The 22,858-nt window shown below is 41.2% G+C and overlaps 2 protein-coding genes across 3 annotated transcripts in view; one reads left to right on the top strand and one right to left on the bottom strand.

Moving 5' to 3' along the window:
* CTNNAL1 (catenin alpha like 1) overlaps positions 1 to 8,611 on the bottom strand; it is a 75,484-nt gene extending 66,873 nt beyond the window's left edge. The window contains exons 1-2 of one of the 2 annotated variants that reach the window (XM_081920037.1): positions 8,466 to 8,608; positions 1,891 to 2,003 (exon numbers count right to left, since the gene is read on the bottom strand). The gene's annotated coding sequence lies outside the window, so the exon portion shown is untranslated. Of the gene's footprint in view, positions 1 to 1,890; positions 2,004 to 8,465 lie in introns of both variants that reach the window. The other variant, XM_081920038.1, reaches the window with a different exon arrangement.
* An 8,044-nt stretch (positions 8,612 to 16,655) lies between these two features.
* Positions 16,656 to 22,858, top strand: part of ELP2 (elongator acetyltransferase complex subunit 2) — a 44,769-nt gene continuing 38,566 nt past the window's right edge. Inside the window, 3 exon segments of the mRNA XM_081920039.1 lie at positions 16,656 to 16,817; positions 17,673 to 17,751; positions 20,181 to 20,251. Coding sequence (XP_081776165.1) covers positions 16,686 to 16,817; positions 17,673 to 17,751; positions 20,181 to 20,251 — 282 coding nt within the window. The 5' untranslated portion in view covers positions 16,656 to 16,685.

The following is a 22,858-nucleotide window of genomic DNA, read 5'->3' as shown; positions in this document are numbered from 1 at the left end:
AGCGAGACTTTTATATGCAGAGAGATGGAAAGATTCATCATTACCTACCATGGAGGAATGGTTGCTACCATTATTGGACTTTGCTTAGTTACAGTGATGAAAGTTCCTCAGCTAAGTTTTACTTCCAGTGTTTTCCGACTGATGTATGGAAAAGTACATGAACCTGACCTTTGAAGAGTTTGTAAGTAAACCAATTTTTATCTTAACAAATGTGTGATCTTTTTCTATGCTAGGGGAAGAGGGGAACTTTGGAAGGAACTTAGAAGAGCACATTTTAAAGGTCTAATATAGCCTATATTTTCATGCTTTATTTGCTGCATGTTTTGTGGTCTTAAATATCTGCTGGGGCTCTCTCACTGGCATAGCTCAGTCTCAGAGCATGAGACTCTTAATCTCATTGGGGAAAAGATTCATGCATTGCACAAGGTTGGACTAGATTACCCTCATGGTCCCTTCGAACTCTACAATTTTATGGATCTGCGAGTACTTGTCCCATATTTGGATCCTGGAATCCAGTGAATTCTCCTTTCTATATTTTTTTCCCCTTACCAGCCAACATGTTCATGGTCAACAGCTGTAGAAGATGCTGAAATGGACATTTAGGGTGGGTTGAGACATAATGCATACTTTCTAGGAAATAGTGCAACTTTGGTATGCTTGCAATTAGACCGGCTATGGAATTTATCCGTTTAGCTACAAGTCTGGCTGCAGGATCTCAACTTCTTAAAAAAGGCAACAGAATCACAGTCCAATTAAACATCGCCAGCTGGCACATTTTATTATTTTATCTGCTTTGAAATCATTGGTTTTGTTCGTGCTGTTGTTACAGCTGTAAGTCACCTGCATAAATATTTACATTGTTTTAAGACATTATTACCTATAAAAGGTCCTTTTTTTGTAGCAACAAGAAATCAAATGCAAATACAGGAATTAAGCAGCATGTACGGGAAGGACAACTGGCTAACAAAGAGAGGAAATAAATATTTCAGTATTAAATTTTAAAAAAGGAGACAGGGTTAAAAATATTAATTGATGCTCTCAAAATAGCCTGTGCCCTTTGGGAGTGATCCAGAGAGCAGCTGGCACCTAAAATGTCTTTGGGGCAGCTTGCAATAATAAAACACCTGAAAACAAACCCATTAAAAAGCAGATAAAATAATCACAATGAAACAAAACACAGTACTGACAAATGGAGAGGAAGGAAAAAGGACAGCAGCGATTCTCATTTGGTCCCCTGGCCAAATCTGATGGCTGAGGTCAGGTTGGCGTTCCACTTGCACTGGGGCCAAATTGACTTGGTCTTGCTCCTTTACCTGCCTGCCTACGAGGCAACCAGTGGCCCATTTGGCTGTGCCCTATGTAGAGTTTGCAGGGTGTGTAGGCAGCGGTTTTGCTGCAGTACTTTCTTAAGGAGGGACCATCAGTGACTGTTGCGTGCAGAAGGGCTCCGATTTAATCCCCAGTACCTGTGGTTAATCCATTCTGAAGGAAATCAGCCCTGAGTGCTCACTGGAAGGACAGATCCTGAAGCTGAGACTCCAATACTTTGGCCACCTCATGAGAAGAGAAGACTCCCTGGAAAAGACCCTGATGTTGGTAAAGATGGAGGCCACAAGGAAAAGGGGACAACAGAGGACGAGATGGTTGGACAGTGTTCTTGAAGCTACCAGCATGAGTTTGACCAAACTGCGGGAGGCAGTGGAGGACAGGAGTACTTGGCATGCTCTGGTCCATGGGTTCATGAAGAGTCGGAGATGACTAAACGACTAAACAACAACAACAACCTGTGGTTGAAAAGATGTCAAGGAAGCAAGGCTGGGAAAGACCTCTGCTATGACACTGCCAGTCAGAATAGGCTAGAGTAGGCACTATTGGGCTAGGGTGACTAACCTGTGGCACTCCAGATGCTGACAGCCTCCATCATCCCTGTCTCTTGGCCATGTTGGCTGGGGCTGATGAGTGTTTGGCAGACCAATAACATCTGGAAGACCTCAGGCAAGTCCCTAGGCCAAATGAACAGAGTCTGTTTTGGTAAAATGCCGCTTCATTTATACAGGGTTGGGTAGAGGTAGAGGGTAGGGACCCATCCTCTTTTTATGATATATCCCATCTGTTCCACTTCAGGCTCCTAAGATACCAAGGTTTCTGACATCAACTTCTCAGACTTCAAGCAGCTCTAGCAATGCCACTCACCAAGTCTAGCATCTCAGGGAACCTGGACTCATCCTTGTTGGGAGCTCTCCAGCCTTCCACTGGAGGGAAAGACTAAGAACATGCAATAGTTGAATCCAGGAGCAAGGCAAGCATCAGGACTCCTCAGGTTGGAGAAGGTCCAAGGTGTAGTTGGGAGAACTGTGCAGCCTTGAGAACTGCAGAGCGATGGAAACCACAACACACTTGGAATTGCCTTCCCTATTGCACAAGTTTAGAGGAACAAGTGACATGGATTACTGGAGCAGTGGCCTTCCAAAGTGAGGGGAGTAATTTGTTGCGGTGGCATTCCATAGGGTTTTTTTTATAAATTGAACAAAGTATTTTATAGAATTAAAATCAGTTGACTTACTAGCATTTTCAGTTAAGTAACTGATTTAGAGATAGGTACGCGTGAGAATAGGTAGATGAGTGAAAGGGGAATTGAACATTGACTTGACAACTGTGTCTTCTGTGCAGGATACATGTGACCCTTTATTATTAGAGACAAACTGGCCACAATAATATATGCAGAGCATGTGCTTTGCATACACAGGGTCACGGGTTGTGTGTCTAGGTAATCTGGTAGAGACTCCTGGCTGGGAGAGATCTCCTGCCGGTCAGTTTTGAGAATGAGAAGCTAGGTAGACCAGTGGTTTGACTCATTACAAGGCAGTTTCCTATGTTCATGTCAGGGAACTGCCATCTGCTCAGGGGTCAGAGGGGAAAAGCCGGATGGATTACAGAAAGCCCCCAAAGATTGTGGGAAGCAGCACCTCCTCAGCGGAGGAAGGGAGCCCCACCTCTAGTGGAGAGGAGATGCAGGGGTTGGAGGAGGCGAGGCGGTGCTCCTCCGTTGCCCACGCCCTCCCTGCACAGTAGGCTTCTGCGCCGAGAGAGGAAGCGTAGATTGGGCATCAAGAAACTACTCTGCTGGGGAAGGTTTAAGGACCGCCCACTCACAGATTCTGCCAGTGAATGAGCGAGCCACAGAATAGTGGCACTCTGCATGGTGAAGGGTTTTGGGCACCAATAACGAGGCTTTACAGCCGACCAGGGAGGCATTTGCCTGATTGCTCTCGAGTAACCCCGATATCCTTACAGTTTGGTTATGTCCACATTGAATCAAAGCCCTGTAGATTTGCAAGGGACTCTGAGAGTCTTCTTTTCCAACCCCATACAATGCAGGAATCCACAGTATCTATGATCTTCCGGTCAGGTGCTGAGTATTATCAATCTAAAAGCACTGGCATTTTAAAAAGTGTTATATTCTTCCTGTTTCTAATGACTGGTTTGCCTGAAGCATGACTGCATTACACAAATGGATTGCCAGAAGTGCAGTCTAAAACCAGAATAGGAAAGTGGCAAGCCGCCTGCACATTAATGGGCCCTTACCTTTCCATTCACAGTGGAAACATGAATTGCCATTATGCTGAGAAAATATGATTATGAATATAATTCATATGATTATGAACGATAGCAGGCGTCTCTTGGTTGCAGAGCAACAGGATTTGTCTGGCTTATGTTGTTCTAAAAGAATATCTCCAATAGTGGCTTCTCAATTATTATTTTAATGATGCACAGCTTCATAGTTAGGCTGTTATGGAAAAAAACACACACCCATAAAATGTCTTCATATTGGTTTTGGCATTTTATTCTTAGTTTTCCATTCCTTGCTTCTATTAGCAGTTGCTCCTAGTACAGTGGTACCTCGGGTTAAGTACTTAATTTGTTCCGTAGGTCCGTTCTTAACCTGAAACTGTTCTTAACCTGAAGCACCACTTTAGTTAATGGGGCCTCCCACTGCCGCTGCGCCGCCGGAACACGATTTCTGTTCTTATCCTGAAGCAAAGTTCTTAACCCAAGGTACTATTTCTGGGTTAGCGGAGTCTGTAACCTGAAGCGTCTGTAACCTGAAGCGTATGTAACCCGAGGTACAACTGTACTAGCTGAAAGAAGATGAACCAAACTGATTATCTCTCTCACCTAACACTAACTGAAGAAACACTGAGGTATTTTTTTTTAATGGTGATGTTCAGAAACCAAAACCATGGCTCTGAACAATTTCCACACCTGATACTTAAACCTGTTAACTGGTATGCATACTTTATTTAAAAACACCCCTTACCACTTTCTGTCTTGCACTAACATTCACGCGTTGCAGTTAGCAAGAGAGGTGGTCAAATGTGTCTTTCATTCAACAGGATTTTAAAAATATATGGCTATAAGCAGTACTCTTTGGGAAACTCCTCTTGGTTTTATGAGGAATTCAGGTTCTTATTTTTTATTGTTGTTTGCTGACAAGTATATAATTTGAAAATTATTATTATTAACATTTTGAAGTCGCACAATTTAAAAATGGTGTTATGGTGAAAATATAGGTTCACATGTCCTGTGTTTAAAGAACTTTGCTTCCCTAAGCCTGACTTACGACGCATAGTACGTTCCTAATTTGGAAATTGCAGTACTATTACTGCACCTCGAATGTTCAGGATAGATGGGCTACAAATCTAAATAAATCAATAATAAACATGGCTGTCATTTTGGAGAAGGAAAAACAAGCTGTAAAGGAAAGGTCACATTTCAGCCTGCCTCTTGAAAGTTTCTGCCAAATATAAATGCCCTTCTGGGGGCTAAATAGAGCCCTTTAAAATGGTCAGCTTTTTAGCTTGGAATGTGTTACATAAATATAAGGGGAAAATGGGGTGTGGGGGTGTCTCTTTTCACTTACTGGGAATACGACATACTGAAAACAGAATTCAAGCAAGTGGCAAGGTAAGAGGCTAGTGTGACGTTGCAGTGAAAGCAGGACCTGAAAGATCTGGGTTCAAATCCTCACCTGTCTCACCGGAGAAGGGGCATTGTGGGGATAAAATGGGGGGGGGATACACGTATTCCAATATGAGTTTCTTGGAGGAAAGAACCACAGAAAGTTGCCTTATATCAAGTCAAATCATTGGTCAATCTGCCACTGGGCTACAAGGGCTGAGGCTCAAACGTGCGATATAAATGCAATTGTTGTAGCAGCAGTCATTATAATTTACTGGCCTTATAATTTCATCAGCCTCCGTAAGATTCCAAACAAATCACTACCTTCACAAACTAGCAAAAGTGAGCCACAACAAAACTTCCATTAAAATTAATGAATCAACGAGTGATTAAATTAATCACAATGATTTCCCATTCTGTCACTGAAAATTGAGGTGTAGTCATAACTACTAAGCTTTGCTAGGTTGTGCCCTAAATAGTTTGTAAATAACCCTGAACAGATACAGCATTGTGTCAGGTATCTGAGAGCACTGTATTGTGAACAGATGACTACTTCTGAGCTCATGTCCACACTGATGATGTTTTGTCACGGAGCATCTGCAAAACTTGGGATACAATACTTTGCAAAGTTGAATGCATGCAATAAAAATAACTGCAAGATTTTAACCATGTCAGGGAAACAGAGACTAAACATCCTTCTGCTGTCATAAGTTATTTTCATGCACAAGTGTTCACATATTCAGTGCATACAATAAAGAATGAGAAACTGTAACATGCCGGACAACAACACCAACACCGCAATATTAGAAAAATAAGCACAAAATAGGGAGTTTTCTGTCCTGATTAACTGGTTACCTAAATTTTATTCTATGGAGTGGGGGAAGAAACAAAGACCAAAAATAACTTCCAAATAAGTTGTTTTATTTTCTATTTTACAACCATGGCCTGATCTCTAACATTAGATTTTATTGGCCTGCTAATGACAACTCTTAGATTTTTTATTATGATGTTGTCTTATAGCTTTATATGGGAGAAGCAAGCAGCTTGAGATGACCACATTTGAACTGGTAATCTGATTGATTGCTTTGCGTTACAAAGTAAGATGCCTGAGATACACAAACCCCAGGAGATAAAGCATTTGTGGCATTCAGGAACAAGACGTTCTTAGTATAAATTATTTGTGCCATCATAAAACTCCTTTATTTCATCCAGTGTATATGAGGACTATCATCTAATTCGAGTAATAACTTCTTTCTCAAGGTTTGGCCTGTTACAAGGCTAATGACACAACCAGGGCCAAAAAATTCAGCATTGATTTGCAATGTCTTGCAATTAATAGCAGCAGACATCCTTCAAATCACAGTGCCAACACAAGAAATTGTTTAGAAAGAAGTGTTTGGTTACAGATGCAGCTAACAATAAACTAAACTTGTTGACTGAGCTGACATGTTCTATTTCAGGAGGGTAATCTGTGCCCTGCCAGCATGAGATTTTGAGAACATGTTTTAATGTACTACAGGCAGCCATAATTAGCAGATGCTTGTCATTAGTTCTGTATTATTTTCACTGATGATACTTACTTGGCTGTAGGAAGCCAAAGGGTGTGTCTGTACAGGACACATATCCCTTGATGTTCCCTTCACCTGTCTGTACGGGGGAGAGGAACTCTAGCAAGGCAGGCTCTACTCTTCCCATGTGCTAGAGTGAAATGGCAGTGACATCATCATCATACAATTTCTTTTTGCAAATCCTAGAGATGACCATAATAATAATAATTTATTATTTATACCCCGCCCATCTGGCTGAGTTTCCCCAGCCACTCTGGGCGGCTTCCAATCAAGTGTTAAAAACAATACAGCATTAAATATTAAAAACTTCCCTAAACAGGGCTGCCTTCAGATGTCTTTTAAAGAGGAGATAGCTGCTTATTTCCTTAACTTCTGAAGGGAGGGCGTTCCACAGGGAAGGCGCCACTACCAAGAAGGCCCTCTGTCTGGTTCCCTGTAACCTCAGTTCTCGCAATGAGGGAATCGCCAGAAGGCCCTCGGTGCTGGATCTCAGTGTCTGGGCTGAACGATGGGGGTGGAGACGCTCCTTCAGGTATACAGGACCATCTATTATTTTGACAGGCATTTGTGGAGAGTATTGGCAGCACTCTCCTCCCTTCCACACATGCCAGATACAGTCCAAGGATCTCTTAGAATTCATAGGACTTTTAAAATTGGGGCTGCATTTTTATTTGTGAGAAAGTTAGAGTACTTTACCTGGCCCTCAAATAAATACCTGGATTTTTTTTCTTTTTACAGGAAGAAGAAGAGGAGTTTCGATTTGATATCCTGCTTTATCACTACCCTAAGGTGTCTCAAAGCAGCTAACAATCTCCTTTTCCCTTCCTCCCCCACAACAAACACTCTGAAATGAGTGGGGCTGAGAGACTTAAAAGAAGTGTGACTAGCCCAAGATCACCCAGCAGCTGCATATGGAGGAGTGGAGACGTGAACCCAGTTCACCAGATTACGAGTCTACCGCTCTTAACCACTACACAGTTTCTTTCCGCAGGGCCTGTAAGACAGAGTTGTTCCGCCTGGCCTTTGGCTTGGAGCCAATTTGATTCCCTCCCTCTCTTTTTTTCCCCTTTCTTTTCCTTCTCCTCCTGCGATGAGGCTACATTTTAATATTTTAATGTTCCATCATTTTAATGTTGTATTTTATTTTTGTTTTTAAGTTGTAATCATTCGTCTTGTTTTTATTATTGCTTGTAAGCCGCTCTGAGCCCGGCCTTGGCTGGGGAGGGCGGGGTATAAATAAAAAATTATTATTATTAATTATTATTATTATTATTACACCACACTGGCTTTAGGAAACTAGGTTAAAGTGTTGATATGCCAGAAAAAAGTTGCACTCCTGTTCTGTGATACCCTAAAGAGGACAAAATGTAAGCCTGTCAAACAAAAAACGGTATATAACTTTTCCTTAAAACACAATAGGAGAAATGTTGCATGTAATCACACATAACAAAGCACTTTAAGTATCTTCCACTTTTTAGCCTATGTTATCAACATATACATCTGGGAACAAACTATGCAAGATGTTTTTATCAACATGGAGGGGAAGTACAGGAGAGAGAAATCACACATGTGGCATCATGGGTACAGTGTTCTTAACATCAGTCTACAGTGGTACCTCAGGTTAAGTACTTAATTTGTTCTGGAGGACTGTTCTTAACCTGAAGCACCACTTTAGCTAATGGGGCCTCCTGCTGCTGCGCCGCCGGAGCACGATTTCTGTTCTCATCCTGATGCAAAGTTCTTAACCCAAGGTACTATTTCTGGGTTAGCGGAGTCTGTAACCTGAAGCGTATGTAACCTGAGGTACCTTTGTATTCTCTATTGCCTTCCACTGGTTTACGGCTTCTGACTTCAGTTTTATTAGCCCTGGTTCTGTTCCTGCAACAAAAGCCTGACTAAAATGAGCAAGCGAAGCATAGAAGGTAGGAAAAAGCTCACCTACGAAAATCCTGTGTCTGGCTACGCCATAGTAGAACAGCCAGTTGAAAAGAGCAGTGATTCTGTTGGCACAGCGTCCTCTGGTATCTGATTTTGGCAGATAACAGATACAAATAATGGGCATAATACTTTCTAATGGGATTGGAACTCCTTTTATTTTTTTTTTTTTTTATTTTTTTTTTTTTTTTAATAATGTTTTTATTTGCTTTTTTCCAAGGTCAGATACATCGTCAGTTATTCAACAAAGGCAGTTTTACAGAAAGAAAAAGAAAGAGGTTATAAGCAAAAAAGAGATCTTACTTTACAAAACAATTTTTCATGATCTACTGGACTTCCCCACATCTTCCATCCCCTGCATCTTTTTCAATAAAATAAAGTTACAGCAAATTAATACCTTGTTTCCTGTGTTTTGTACTTTCCTCAATTGTATATTAGGTTTAGGAGAAATATTGTTAGTTCACAATTCCAACAGTCCTCAATATAGAAACTTTACCCTAGACTTTAGTCATTTCATCATCAGAACTTAAATTCAGCAATATCAGAAATTTGAGATCTGAAGCTTGTTGTCTAAAAACTTAACAAATTCTCAACATTCACATAACTTATAATGTTTTTGTAAATAGTCCTTAAATTTTTTCCAGTCCTCTTCCACTGCCTCTTCTCCCAGGTCTCGGATTCTGCCAGTCATTTCGGCCAGTTCCATATAGTCCATCAGCTGCGTATGCCACTCTTCCAGCGTGGGTAGCTCCTGTACCTTCCAATATTTAGCCAATAGAATTCTTGCTGCTGTAGTTGCATATAAAAAGAAAGTTCTATCCTTCTTTGTCACTCTCTGGCCCACAATGCCCAGGAGAAAGGCCTCTGGTTTCTTAGTAAAGGTATACTTAAATACCTTTTTCAACTCATTATAAACCATTTCCCAGAATGCCTTCACCTTCGGGCATGTCCACCAGAGGTGAAAGAACGTTCCTTCAGCTTCCTTACACTTCCAACACCTTTTATCAGACAAATGGTAAATCTTTGCAAGTTTGACTGGGGTCATGTACCACCTATATATCATTTTCATAATGTTTTCTTTCAAGGCACTACATGCCGTGAATTTCATATCGGTGTTCCATAACCTTTCCCAGTCTTCAAACATGATGTTGTAACCAATGTCTTGAGCCCATTTAATCATAGCTGATTTAACTAACTCATCTTGTGTATTCCATTTAAGCAGCAGGTTATACATTCTTGAGAGCACTTTCGTCTTAGGTTCAAGTAGTTCTGTCTCTAATTTTGATTTTTCCACCTGGAAACCAATCTTTTTATCTTTTTTAAACATCTCTTGAATTTGGGCATAGAGAAACCAGTCTCGCACCTTGTCCTTTATTTTTTCTAAACTCTGCAGCTTCCAATTATCTCCAACTTTTTCTATTATCTCACAATATTTAGCCCAACCACTCTCCATGTTAAGTACTTTGGTGGTCTTCGCCTCCGTTGGTGACAACCACCTCGGTGTCTTATTTTCAAATAAGTCCTTGTATCTAGTCCAGACATTAAACAAAGCTTTCCTGACAATATGGCTCTTGAACAATTTATGTACCTTTACCTTGTCGTACCACAAATATGCATGCCATCCAAAAGCATTGTTAAACCCTTCCAGATCTAGGACATCAGTGTTTTCTAGTAGAAACCAATCCTTCAGCCAGCAGAAGGATGCTGCCTCATAGTATAACCTTAAGTCCGGCAGGGCAAACCCCCCTCTTTCTTTAGCATCTGTTAGTATTTTAAGTTTTATCCGGGGCCTTTTGCCCTGCCAGACAAATTTCGTAATGTCCTTCTGCCACTTTCCAAAACACTCCACTCTATCCACGATCTGCAGGGTTTGAAACAAGAATAACATCTTTGGCAATACATTCATCTTTACAGCTGCAATTCTTCCCGACAAGGTAAGTTTTAGTCTTGACCAAATTTCTAAGTCCTTTTTAATTTCAATCCAGCATTTTTCATAATTATCTTTGAATAAGTTCAAATTTTTCCCGGTCAAATTCACCCCCAGGTATTTCACTTTTTTAGCCACATTTAACTCCGTTTCTCTCTGAAACTCATCTATTTCTAAAGAAGTCAGATTTTTCGCCAAAACCTTTGTTTTTTGTTTGTTCAACTTGAATCCTGCCACCTGACCAAACTCATAAATTAATTCTAAAGCTCTTTTAGTACTAGCTTCTGGCTCCTGTAGTGTTAAAACCAAATCATCTGCAAAGGCCTTCAACTTATATTGTTTACCTCCGACCTGTATTCCTTGTACCTCCTGATCCTTCCTAATCAAGTTCAGCAATACCTCCAGGACCGAAATAAATAGCAGGGGTGATAGGGGGCACCCCTGTCGTGTTCCTTTTTCAATTCTGAACTCTTCTGTCACCACATTATTCACTATCAATTTAGCTTTTTGCTCTGAATAGATTGCTTCTATGCCATTTTGAAACGCCCCTCCCACTCCCATCCCTTCCAAATTTCTCTTCATAAATTTCCAAGATATATTGTCAAAGGCCTTCTCTGCATCTATAAAAATTAATACAGCTCTTGTGTTCAAATTTGTCTGTAGTAGCTCCAGAACATCTATAATGTTCCTAGTGTTGTCAGACAGATGTCTACCAGGGAGAAAGCCTGCTTGGTCTTTATGAATTACTTCATTCAGAACTTTTTTAAATCTACTTGCCAGAATGTCAGCAAAAATTTTGTAATCCACATTCAGGAGTGAAATAGGACGATAATTCTTGAGTTGAGTCTTTTCAGATTCCAATTTTGGTATCAAAGTGATGAATGCTTCTTTCCACGATTCCGGAGCCCCCTTCCCCTCCATAATTTGGTTACACACCTCCACTAATGGTTGAATCAAATAATCTTTTAAAACCTTGTAATATTTGGAGGTGAGTCCATCTGGGCCTGGGGATTTCCCCAATTGCATGTTCTGAATGGCACTTTCTATTTCCTGCTGTGTTATTCTGTAATTCAGGGTTGTTTGTTTATCTTGGGATAATTTTTTCAATCCGTTACTTTTTAAAAATTGAATAATCTCCTCCTCCGCCTGTGGACCTTGAGTAGACAGTTTTTTGAAATATCTCTGGAAACACTTTCTAATTTCTTCTGGTTTCTGAATACTTTCTCCATCAACCTCCAAGTTGGTAATAGAATTCAATTTGTGTCTCTTTTTCAGCTGCCATGCTAATAATTTTCCACATTTATTTGCTGATTCAAAAGATCTTTGTTTCATTTGTTTAATTTTCCATTCTACTTCTTGGTTTATCAATTTGGCATATTGTGCTTGATGGAACTTAATTTCTCTTAACACTTCTTTTGACTTTGGGTTAAGTCTAAGTCTTTTTTCACCCTCTCGTATCTTCTCTAAAATCTTGTCTCTTTTCCCATTCCAGAGTTTTTTCTTAATAGAATTTTGTTGAATCAGAAACCCCCTCATTACAGCTTTGCTTGCGTCCCAGATTGTTCTCTTGTCCACCGGGGTATTCATATTGATTTCAAAATAATCCTTCAACGTTTTTTGGGCCTTCTTCACAATCTCCTGATCTCTGAACAAAGTGTCATTCATTCTCCATCTGAAGGATCCAGCTGGCACAAGTCTCAGATCCATTTTCAATGCGTTATGGTCGGAGCAGGTTTTAGGGCAGATCTCTATTTTTTTTGTCTTAGGGGCCAGCCCTCTAGTTATCCAAATTTGGTCAATTCTTGTCCATGATAGGTGAGCCTCAGAAAAGAAAGTCCCTTCTTTACCTAGTGGGTTTTTGGTCCTCCAAATGTCGATCAAGTCCATATTGTCTGTCAGTTCAAAAAAAGATTTAGGTAGTCTGCCATCTTTAGTCAAATTTTGGTTTTGTGACTTATCCATATGTGTAGAGACGACTCCATTCATATCTCCCATCAAAATGATGTTAGTGTAGTCTATATGATCCAACATTATCTCATGCAGCTTTTTGTAAAATTCCGCTTTCCCCTCATTTGGTGCATATACTCCTACTATCAAAAATTTTTCTCCTTGTGTTTGGATTTCAATCGCCAAAATTCTTCCTTGTTCATCTTTAAATATCAACTTTGGTGCTAGGTTCTCTTTTGCATAAATCACTACTCCTCTTTTCTTAACTTTGTCTGAGGAAACAAATTCTTGGCCTAATTTTTTGTTAATTAAAACTCTCCTATGGAGCCTAGTCACATGTGTTTCTTGTAGGCATATGATGTCCAATTGTTCCTTTCTCAATATGTGAAAAATCTTTTTCCTTTTCTCAGGGGAATTTGCACCATGAATGTTCCAACTAAATAGCTGCAGAGACATCTTGAATCAAATTGTTAGCCAGTAGGAGTGTCTTTCTTGCTGTCAAGATCTGGAGGTATTGCACCAGGCGGAGGTGGTGGCCAGGCACCTGCTACTCCTTTCCGAAGGTCCTCCCCGTAGTCGTTCAAAAATTTTTCTTGGTCTTCTGCTGATCTAATTCTCACTTTTTTCCCTTTAATGCTGAAGGATAGTCCTTGAGGGAATTCCCACCTATAAGGGATTGTGTTGTTTCTCAGTAGGCTTGCGAGGTCTTTATATGCAATTCTTAAATCCAACAGCTGTTTCGGAATGTCTCTGAAGATTTCTGCAGTTCTTCCCTGAATCACCAATGTATTTTTAAAATGAAGGCCGAGTATGTTATCTTTTTCTTGCTTAGATCTCAAAATGACCAAGCAATCTCTTGGTTTGTCCTTCTTTGCTACTCTTCCCAGCCTGAAGGCGGTGACAATTTTAAAGTCCTTGTCTTCTGCGATACCCCAGAACTTTGATATTTCTGCCGTCAGGTAGCTGATCAAATCTTCTTTCTCAAGTTCTGGTATATTCCTAATCCTAAGGTTGCTTTCCCGGTTTTTCAATTCTGCCATGGACAGGTAGGCTTGCTGTTCATTAAGCTGTCTGCTCAGTGGTCTTACTTCTCCTCTTACTTCCTCTATCCTCTTTTTATTTTGGTCTGCCTTTAAATTTGCTTCTTCGGCTAATTTACGATTTTCTGCTGTTGTTGCCTGCAAATTTCCAATGGCCTCTAAATTTTTAGAAACTTGGTCAGTCAATTTGTTGATTGTGGCTGTCACCTGATCAAACTTAGAGGCCTGCTCATCTGCCTTTTTATTTAACGCTGCCAGCTGTTCCAAAATTTCCTTAGATACAGGATCTAGTCCTCCTGCAGCCATGTCCCGAAAAGCTGGCTGTTTAATTTCTCCTTCTTGCAGACCTGTAACTATTGGAACTGATGATCTGCGAGGCTGCACCGGCAAGGTTGTTTGTATTAGCTCAGATTGTTTTGCTTTTTTGGCAGCTCTTGTTTTTGCGGCTCCACTCATTCCACAGCTGTCCATGTAGCAAGGTCAAATTGTAAATCCCATGGGAAAGACAAACCGAAAGGTAAACATCCAGGCAGAAGCTTTACAAAAAACCCTGCAGTTCCCAGAGACTATATATTCCACAATCCAGTAGGGGGAGCTCCCCAAAAGTTAAGAGAAAAAAAAGGGTGAAAAGTTTCCACCATTAAATTCCCCTCTTTAAAAGTTCCAAAAAGTTCCAAAAGTTAGAGAAAAACCGAAAACCAAGGGGTAGAACCTTCAAAAGTTCATTTAAACTAGCAGAGAGTACGTGTTCTTTACAGTGGTGCATGCACAGTTCCTTATTTGTAACCACAAAAGTAGCCCCAAAGTAACTTTAAAGTCTTGTATACAGTTACCGCAGTCTGATGATTTTTGTATCCAGACAGCCCGAGAGCTGTTTTGAAACTTTGTAATCCACACAAGAGAGAAAGGAAGAGGTTGTTGCCTATATCCTCTTGTAAAAAAAGAAATTCTCAACTTTTCTTAACTTTCCATGCACTTTAATTCGAATTTGCAAGGTGTACTCCAACTTCTTAAAAGTCCCTCTCAGCGCTTCAGATTTACAGCTCTTTGCTTGGTGTTTAAACAGAGCCGGAAGACGGACTTCCTTTTTAACGTCTCCCGCTTTCAGCCAAATTTCAGAAATTTAGAGTCCCAAATCTCAAAAACCTTACTCACGAGTAAGTTGATTCCAATCGAATGTTCAAGGAAGAAAGGTCAGCGCTCATCAGCAGCAGCCGCGCGGCTTCACTCCCGCGGAAAGAGCGATGAACTCACAGCACCGCTACCCCCTCCACGTTCCGGAGCCCCTTACGGGGTCCCTTCTTCGTTTCCGAGGTCGCTCTTGGTGCCCGCCGAGTCCCACGACCACAGGCTCACTCTACCTGTGGTTTTTCTTAACGGGTCTCCGCTTTGCCGTAGCGGACGACCCTTTTCCGCGGAGCCCCTCTTCACAGCGCGAAGAGGACCGCCATTGCTGTTTCGCGCCGCCTCCGGATTGGAACTCCTTTTAAAATGGGCAGCTTTTTGTTTACTTGGAAGCACGTTACTTCTTTGTACACCTCCTTGTCAAGCCAAAAAACTCTTTCAGCACAAATAGAAGGTGTTGCCAAGCAATGCCTGTTGCTTAGCTCCCTGCACACACACACAGAAGTTATAGATTCACAACGAGGGAGGGCCTGGAGGCACAGGAAACTGGGGAAAGTGTGACAATAAGGACAATAAGGCGGAGGCCCTGACCCTTAGTTAACCTCTCCCACAAATTGATTTATGGAATTGAAAGCTGGACCATAAAGAAGGCTGATTGCCAAAGAATTGATGCTTTTGAATTATGGTGCTGGAGGAGACTCTTGAGAGTCCCATGGACTGCAAGAAGATCAAACCTATACATTCTGAAGGAAATCAGCCCTGACTGCTCACTGGAAGGACAGATCCTGAAGCTGAGGCTCCAATATTTTGGCCGCCTCATGAGAAGAGAAGACTCCCTGGAAAAGACCCTGATGTTGGGAAAGATGGAGGGCACAAGGAGAAGGGGATGACAGAGGATGAGATGGTTGAACAGTGTTCTCGAAGCTACCAGCATGAGTTTGACCAAACTGCGGGAGGCAGTGGAAGACAGGAGTGCCTGGCGTGCTCTGGGGTCACGAAGAGTCGGACACGACTAAACGACTAAACAATAACAGCAACCTGAAAGAGGAATGGAAATACCAAACTGGGTTTCAGTTGCTGTCCATCACCAGCTCCGATTGCGATCCTCAAGATGTGAGGCAAATATTGCGTACATAGAAAACAGCGCAACATTAAAAAAACAGAAAAGCAGAGCAACATATAAAGCTTCTTTTCAAATCTGTGATATAACCACAAAAGTTTATGCTGTAACATATTTTTTTAGTCTTTAAAGGTGCTGCAAGACTGTCTTCTCACAAACAAAGCAACCCCCCCATTACTTTCCTACCAGAGCACCCTCAAGTGAGGCTTCTGCACCCTTAGAAGTTGTGCAGGAAAAGGGAATTTCAGGTGCCAATTATTAAAGGTGTAGAGAGGAGCCCAGCCATCTTTACAACTTAGCCATCTTACTTCTGAGCGGGGGAGGAAAATCTGTTTCACCTTCCAAAAGACTGTGCAACAAAACAAAACAAAACGAAGACAGGAAATCAACTGGTGCAGCATTTTTCATCAAATCATCATTTCCCTGTGGTTTTTTTTTTTTTGCCTCTCACAAGAGGTTTAAAAATGCAAGCGAACCGCCCCATCATTCCAACTCTGCCAGTCCAAAACCACAAAAAGCAAAAAAGAAATGAGATATTTAAACTTTAAATTATTTCTTTTGCTGTTTTTGGGATACTCATCTCAAACATTTAAAAGCCTGCAAGGAAAGGAAGCCTCTAGTGACCCTACCCTGCTTTATTTCATATTATTATCTTAATATATGTGTATTTTTTCAAACCAGCAACATCAGCTCATATTAGTTTGCACACCCTTGCTATCTCCCCACCCCAAAAAAATCACCCCAACTCTGCCAGACCAACACAAACAAAAAAAGCAAAAAAGAAGAAGTAAAGAGATATTTAAGCTGGTTTCTTTTGCAGTTTCCCAGACACTCATCCCAAACATTTAAAACTCTGCAAGGACAGGACGCTTCTAGGGACCCTACCCAGCTTTTTGTTTTGTTTTATTATTCTAATCTAGTATATGCACATTTTTTTAAAACCAGCAACATCAGCTGGTACTAATTCTGCAGCTCCCCGCTGCCTCCCCCGCCTTCCTCTTTTTCTACGGCGGCCGCTTTGAGGCAAAAAACCTACCGTAGCGAAGGCGAGGGGTTGCGACAAGATGGCGGCGCCCTTCGAAGTGTGCCATGTCGCCTGCTGCGCCAACCGAGCCGGTCCCGGAGTGGTTTCCTGGGGGAAAGGCGGCCTGGTGGCTTTCGGCTCGTGCCGCTCGGTCGTCCTCTACGACCCGCAGGTGAGGCGGCGGGCTTTCCCCTCGCTCTTGCTCGGCTAGAGTGGTGCTTCTCGAACGCGGGAGGCCCGGCTGCCGTTGGACTACAACTCCCATCATGCTTAGCTTTTAGGGCCGGCGGTCAGGGATGGCGGGAGTTGTAGTCCGACAGCAGCTGAGGCAGCCCAAGTTTGAAACCCTGGAGGCGCAAAAAAATAAAAATAAAATAAAAATAAAGCCTATATAATAAAGCTACTGAGAAAATCCATAAAAAGTAGCTGTGCCAAACGGAATTGTTGTGGAAATAAATACTGAGGGTGGGGCAAATTTTGCCCTCAGGGCGCTGAGCCGAAAACGGGTGCTAAATAATAATAATGATGGTGATGATGATAAATCTATATTTATTCAAGCTGCCGAGAAGTCCCATAAAAAACAACTGTACCAAAATGAATTATTCTGAAAATAAGAACTATTTAAGGTGTGGGGACTCCAAATTTTGTCCTCCCTGAGGGCTCCATATTACCAAAATACTCGCTTCACCTGGATTCAGATTCAGGTGTGAGTCATCAACCCCACCCTGTAATAGAAAGGTGTAACTATTTAACAAATAATGGGTTTCCACTGGTGAATATGGCCTGTGGTTTCTGTGCTTTGCTAGTGTCAGCCAGCTGGGTAGTATTCTGACTACAGTTAGTGAATGGTTACATTTTTCTAACATCTGAAATATTTTGCCCTTTTAATGCTGTTCCTGAAAGAATTTTGCAATAGTCTCTTTGAGAGCATCTCTGGATAAATAACTTTTCCTTCTCAGAATTCTGCTCAACCGCACCACAAGCTTTCATGACTTAAGACAATGTTGGTTGTGTATTTTTTTTTCAGAGAAGAAAGGTAGTTGGCACACTGAATGGACACACTGGAAGAGTTAATTGTGTTCAGTGGATTCGCAGAAAAGATGGATGTAAGTATAATTGGAGTAAGAGGCCTATTTCTACTGTGTGTTTTTTTTTTAAGTGCCATTGATATGCACCTGGATCGGTACAGAGTACTGATAATATATTTTTACCTCAAAACTTACAATCCGTTTTAGATGTATAGGATAGGGTTGTTGGAGTTGGAAACAGGTTTGAAATGCAATCAGTAGATACTATAATTCTAGGGTGGACAGTATTGCAGTTAAACTGAGAGACCTCACAATGACAAACTAAGGCTTAATGCTGTGTAAATCAGCCTTTAGAGATTTGTGTATTCCTACTTGCCCTTGCATGCCACAGTTCTCTTACTCCCTTTCCAATCTGAGGCAACCAGTAGTTGGGTCATTTTGTCTGAAGTGACAAACTATGGTTTGTGCTTTCCATGAAAACCATGTTCAGAAACCACAGTGGTTAAAACCATAGTTGGCAGCTTTGGGCTTAAGAAAGGGAGGCAGAGAATTGCTGTGTGCTAGAGAGATAAGTGGGGAGCATGGAAGCTCACGGGTCTTTCTTCACATAGCACCAACCCATGGTTTGGCATTGCGTCCGAACCAGCCCAGTGTGAACAGCAACAGAGACTTTGCGCACCTCACCTGTACTTTCCAAGACACAGAAGAGTTGGTTGTTAGAAAGTTGGTGAGGTGCATAATAAAAGGTAGAGGATGTCCATTTAATAGTGGTCAGGGGCTATGGTGAGGCTACATGGGAAGTCCCCCGGGACTTCTGGGCCAGCAATTACCTCTCTTTTCCACACACACACTATATATACCGTATTTTTTGCTCTATAAGACGCACCAGACCACAAGACGCACCTGGTTTTTGGAGGAGGAAAACAAGAAAAAAAAAATCTGAATCTCAGAAGCCAGAACAGCAAGAGGGATCGCTGCGCAGTGAAAGCAACAATCCCTCTTGCTGTTCTGGCTTCTGAGATAGCTGCACAGCCTGCATTTGCTCCATAAGACGCACACACATTTCCCTTTACTTTTTAGGAGGGAAAAAGTGAGTCTTATAGAGCAAAAAATACGGTGTGTATATATGTGTATGTGTGTATTTATACACACACACATACACACACAACTTTAACTTGGCTATCAAATGTTTTATATTATTGTTGTAATTAATATGTTTGGGGATGCAGTTAATTTATTTGTGCAGTAATGCATGGCAATGGGAAGCATGAAGGGGATAAAAGGAAAAGCTGTTGTGCCCTTGGTTACACAAGTCAAGGTGCAAAGAGCATCAGCATGCTTGGCCCACCAGGCTTGGACCCACCAGGTGGGATATTTGACTCTTCCTGCTCATCCTTTGAACAATGGACTCCTGTGCCTTATGAACCACAGTTTTTGAAACTCCATTTCAAATGTGACTTGTTTTATGTCATGGAGGATGTGTGAGAAGTGCAAGTCCAATATTTTATTAGAAACAAAGAAATAGTTACATATTTCTTTGAATCCAGGCCATAGATCTGCATTTTCTGCACTGCTAGGTAGCCAGAAGAATTACCTGGGTTATGACTGTTGCTGTTGCAGTGCCCTCTGGTGGGCATGTTCTACATTTGAAATTTATTCCTCCCTGTACTTTTTCAAGATACAGTATACAGTACAGGGCAAGGAGTCCAGCTGTCTGCTAGCATGGCCAGTGGTGTTTTATGTTATGTTATGTTCTTTATAATATCTTAAGACCATGTAGTCCTAGGTGACCAAACAAAGTGAGTACTTTAGTTTGGGGGGGGATTGTCTCTTGAGCATAGAGATATCCCAAGAGAATTTGAAACATGTTCAGGACACAATTCTGTATTTCAAGTTAAAACATCAGCTTAATCTGTGCACCCAGTTTTAAAGTTGAGGAGGAAAGGCACAAAGTATAATGTATAATGGTGCCTAAAGTAAGGCCTCTTTAACATTTTACAGTTCTAGTTCCGTTGTGCATATTGCCATTTGCAAAACAAAAATGCAGCTTAAAAGAGTGCTAAATAGAGCTAAACACTCCTGAAATGAAAGAGGTTCTTTAAAGATTATAGTCTTAAAAATGTGAGGATAACTGTGAAAATGAAAAGTTATGTATAATGTAAATGTAGGGAATTGAGAATTTACAATTACATGAGACCTGGTGCTTGATGATAACCACAAATTCAGGTGAATTCCTAGTAAAGTAAAGGAGAGTCTGTTTGTGGAGTTGCAAGTGTCTCTATTTTCTCCTCTGTTGGAAAGATGGGACCTAGGAAGAAATTGAAACTATTATTACAGACATCAGAGTGTGTGTGTATGTCTGCTTTTTAAAAAAATAATCTATTTGCAGATTTTCACCTTTGGGAAGAATTGCCACTGAAACAAACCAAAAGTCATCTTGAATCAGAATTATTCAACTTTTCCATTGTTCGACCTTTCTCTCCCTCTCCCCTCCTCCCCCTTCACAGCTTACGAAACAGAATTAATTTCTGGAGGGTCTGACAAACTACTTATTCTTTGGGAAACACAAAATGAGAAGGTATGTAGAACGATTGTGATATGAGAGAATAAAACAATTGTAAGCATGATTTCCCCCCTTAAAAAATGAAAACTAGAACGACTTCTGAATCTTTCCATTCTTTCCACTGTAACAATTATACTAAGCAATTCTATACTGCAACAAATTCGTTGCTAGTAATCTGGATTCAAAATTTAAGAGCATCACAATGAAAGCAAAAGAGATCTGTTCCATGATCTGCCATTGTATGTGTTGTGTAGTACTTGGTGTAAAGTGGGACTTTCTTCCAAGGAAACTTGCTTTGGATTGCACTGTAAACAAAACAGAATTCTGTGGTCTGTTTACATTATGCACAATTGAACAAATGTGCTTGTATTATGTAACATTTCCCATGTATGCTGTCTTTTGGAAGACTGAAGGTATATCAATTCTGGAAGCCCATCCCACTAAAATTGTATTTAGTTATCTCTCTGGATTCTTAGGTTTTGTCATCCATTGTTTACAGTACAAACTTAAATGCTTATATTTGCTGAATTATGGCCTTCAAACATATGTTTACTAAAATGATACCAGAGATTCCAAGGAAGCTGAATTTTGCAGTCAATGACATATTTTGTGCTTAACAAGGAAACTCAGAAATACACTGCCCTAGCAGAGAAGAAATTGTGGTTATTTAGGCGTGATACATGCCTAGTACTCGGCCTTAATGCCACAGCTCTGTTTAACTCAGGGGCCTGCCAATTAAACCATAGTTTAAAATAAATTATGGCTTGACATAAACAAGCCACACATGCTGCTTAAAAAGTTTCTGCAGTGCTTCTCCTCTGCTTCTGCCACACTACAGGCAAAACAAGCTGGAGTCTGGCTTGCCCTCTTGTCCAAACAAAGGCTTTAAGGCTGATAGGGCTACTAGGGAGGATTACGGAGGAGGATTTGCTGGGCTCACTCATCTCTTTGCTCCTGACTGACTGAGGAAAAACACCAGTGAGCATCTTCGAGCAAAAGGGCTGCAGCAGCAGTGCTCTTTAAATAGTGATTTCTGGGTTGAAAGTCAGGCAGTGAGCTGCAGCTGGTGTTTCTTTCCTCATCCTCTGCCCACTTCTGCCAAGCCTGAGGTCTTACATCATCTTGTAAGAAAAGATTTGCTCCCGTCCTGTTTACTGTATCATATTTAATTACACACACTTCACAAATTCACCAATCCGATTTGCCCTGTCTTTTCAAGTTTTCACCTGCCACAGACTGGACAATTAGTGCCACCCAGAAATACTTAAGGCTGAGAATTTATATCAGATGTTGCTGGACTATAACGCCCATCAGCCCTAGTAAGTATGGCCAGTGGCCAGGGATGATGGGAGTTGTAGTTCAACAACATCTGGAGATCCAAAGGTTCTAATTTCTATCATGATATACCAATGCTACGTTTTGACCCAACACAAATTTGCAATACCTGTGGTGTTCTTTTTCTTTATAATGAGATAATTCCTTCTTCTCTCCTGAACCGGAGAGAGCCAGTGTGGTGTAGTGGTTAAGAGCGGTGGACTCGTAATCTGGGGAACCGGGTTCGCTTCCCCGCTCCTCCACATGCAGCTGCTGGGTGACCTTGGGCCAGTCACACTTCTTTGAAGTCTCTCAGCCCCACTCACCTTACAGAGTGTTTGTTGTGGGGGAGGAAGGGAAAGGAGAATGTTAGCCGCTTTGAGACTCCTTCAGGTAGTGATAAAGCGGGATATCAAATCCAAACTCCTCCTCTTCTTCTTCTTCTCTTCTTGAGCCTAGTACCTGATATAGCAAAGACGACATACAGTATTACAATGTTACTTCATTGTGAATGAGATTTCCTTTGTCACTATAATTTACCTATATAAAGAAAGAAAGAAAAAATAGCTTTTCATGACAACATAGAATAAGAAACCGGTGATATTACAAGAGGGTTTGAGAGAGTTTCTATCCAGCCATATATCACCATGGATCACCTGTCTGATGCAAGTGCACATCTCAGTGACGTTCAGTCTTGGTTCTCTGTAACAGTGAGGGGTGAGGAATAATCAAGGCTGTATCCACATGAGTCTTATTTCTTTGTAGTAGACAACTTTTGATCCACCTGGCAAGGTAAATTCCTTTGCTGAAATACAGGAATTCTTTGTGAGCAAACAAATTGCTGGGATGCTTCCTTGGAAATCTGAAGGCAGTGTGGTCGAATCTCTTCCACAACCATAAATGTTCTTGTGACTGTATCTTGAATATGAAATGGCACCCCGAAGTCTCACTATCTTGAGCTGATCTACAGACTGAAGAAGGCAATGTGCTGGCAGTGGACGTACATGCCTCTTTAATGAGGTACCACCTTGCCTGGAAAAGCACCTAGAAGTAGATCCCTAATCAGAAATACTATTAGGATGGGGTATAAGCTGTGCCTGCTGTTTTGAGGATATATTCCAGGAAAAACGGCTGGTATGTCCACAATCCCAATGATTGCCAAGCACTTCATGTACTTAACTGTAAAAGTGTTATTAGCTGGTGAAACAGAAGGCTAAGTGAACTGGTATAGTCAAGTGCTTATAGTTTTTTAAAGTGAGATTAGACTCTCTTATAAAAAGAAATGCTTAAACTAAATGGAACCTGGAA

Source organism: Podarcis melisellensis (genome assembly GCF_964234715.1).
Source record: "Podarcis melisellensis genome assembly, chromosome: 7".
In the NCBI taxonomy this organism is placed as follows: Eukaryota; Metazoa; Chordata; class Lepidosauria; order Squamata; family Lacertidae; genus Podarcis; species Podarcis melisellensis.
This window is presented reverse-complemented; position numbering and strand designations above follow the sequence as displayed.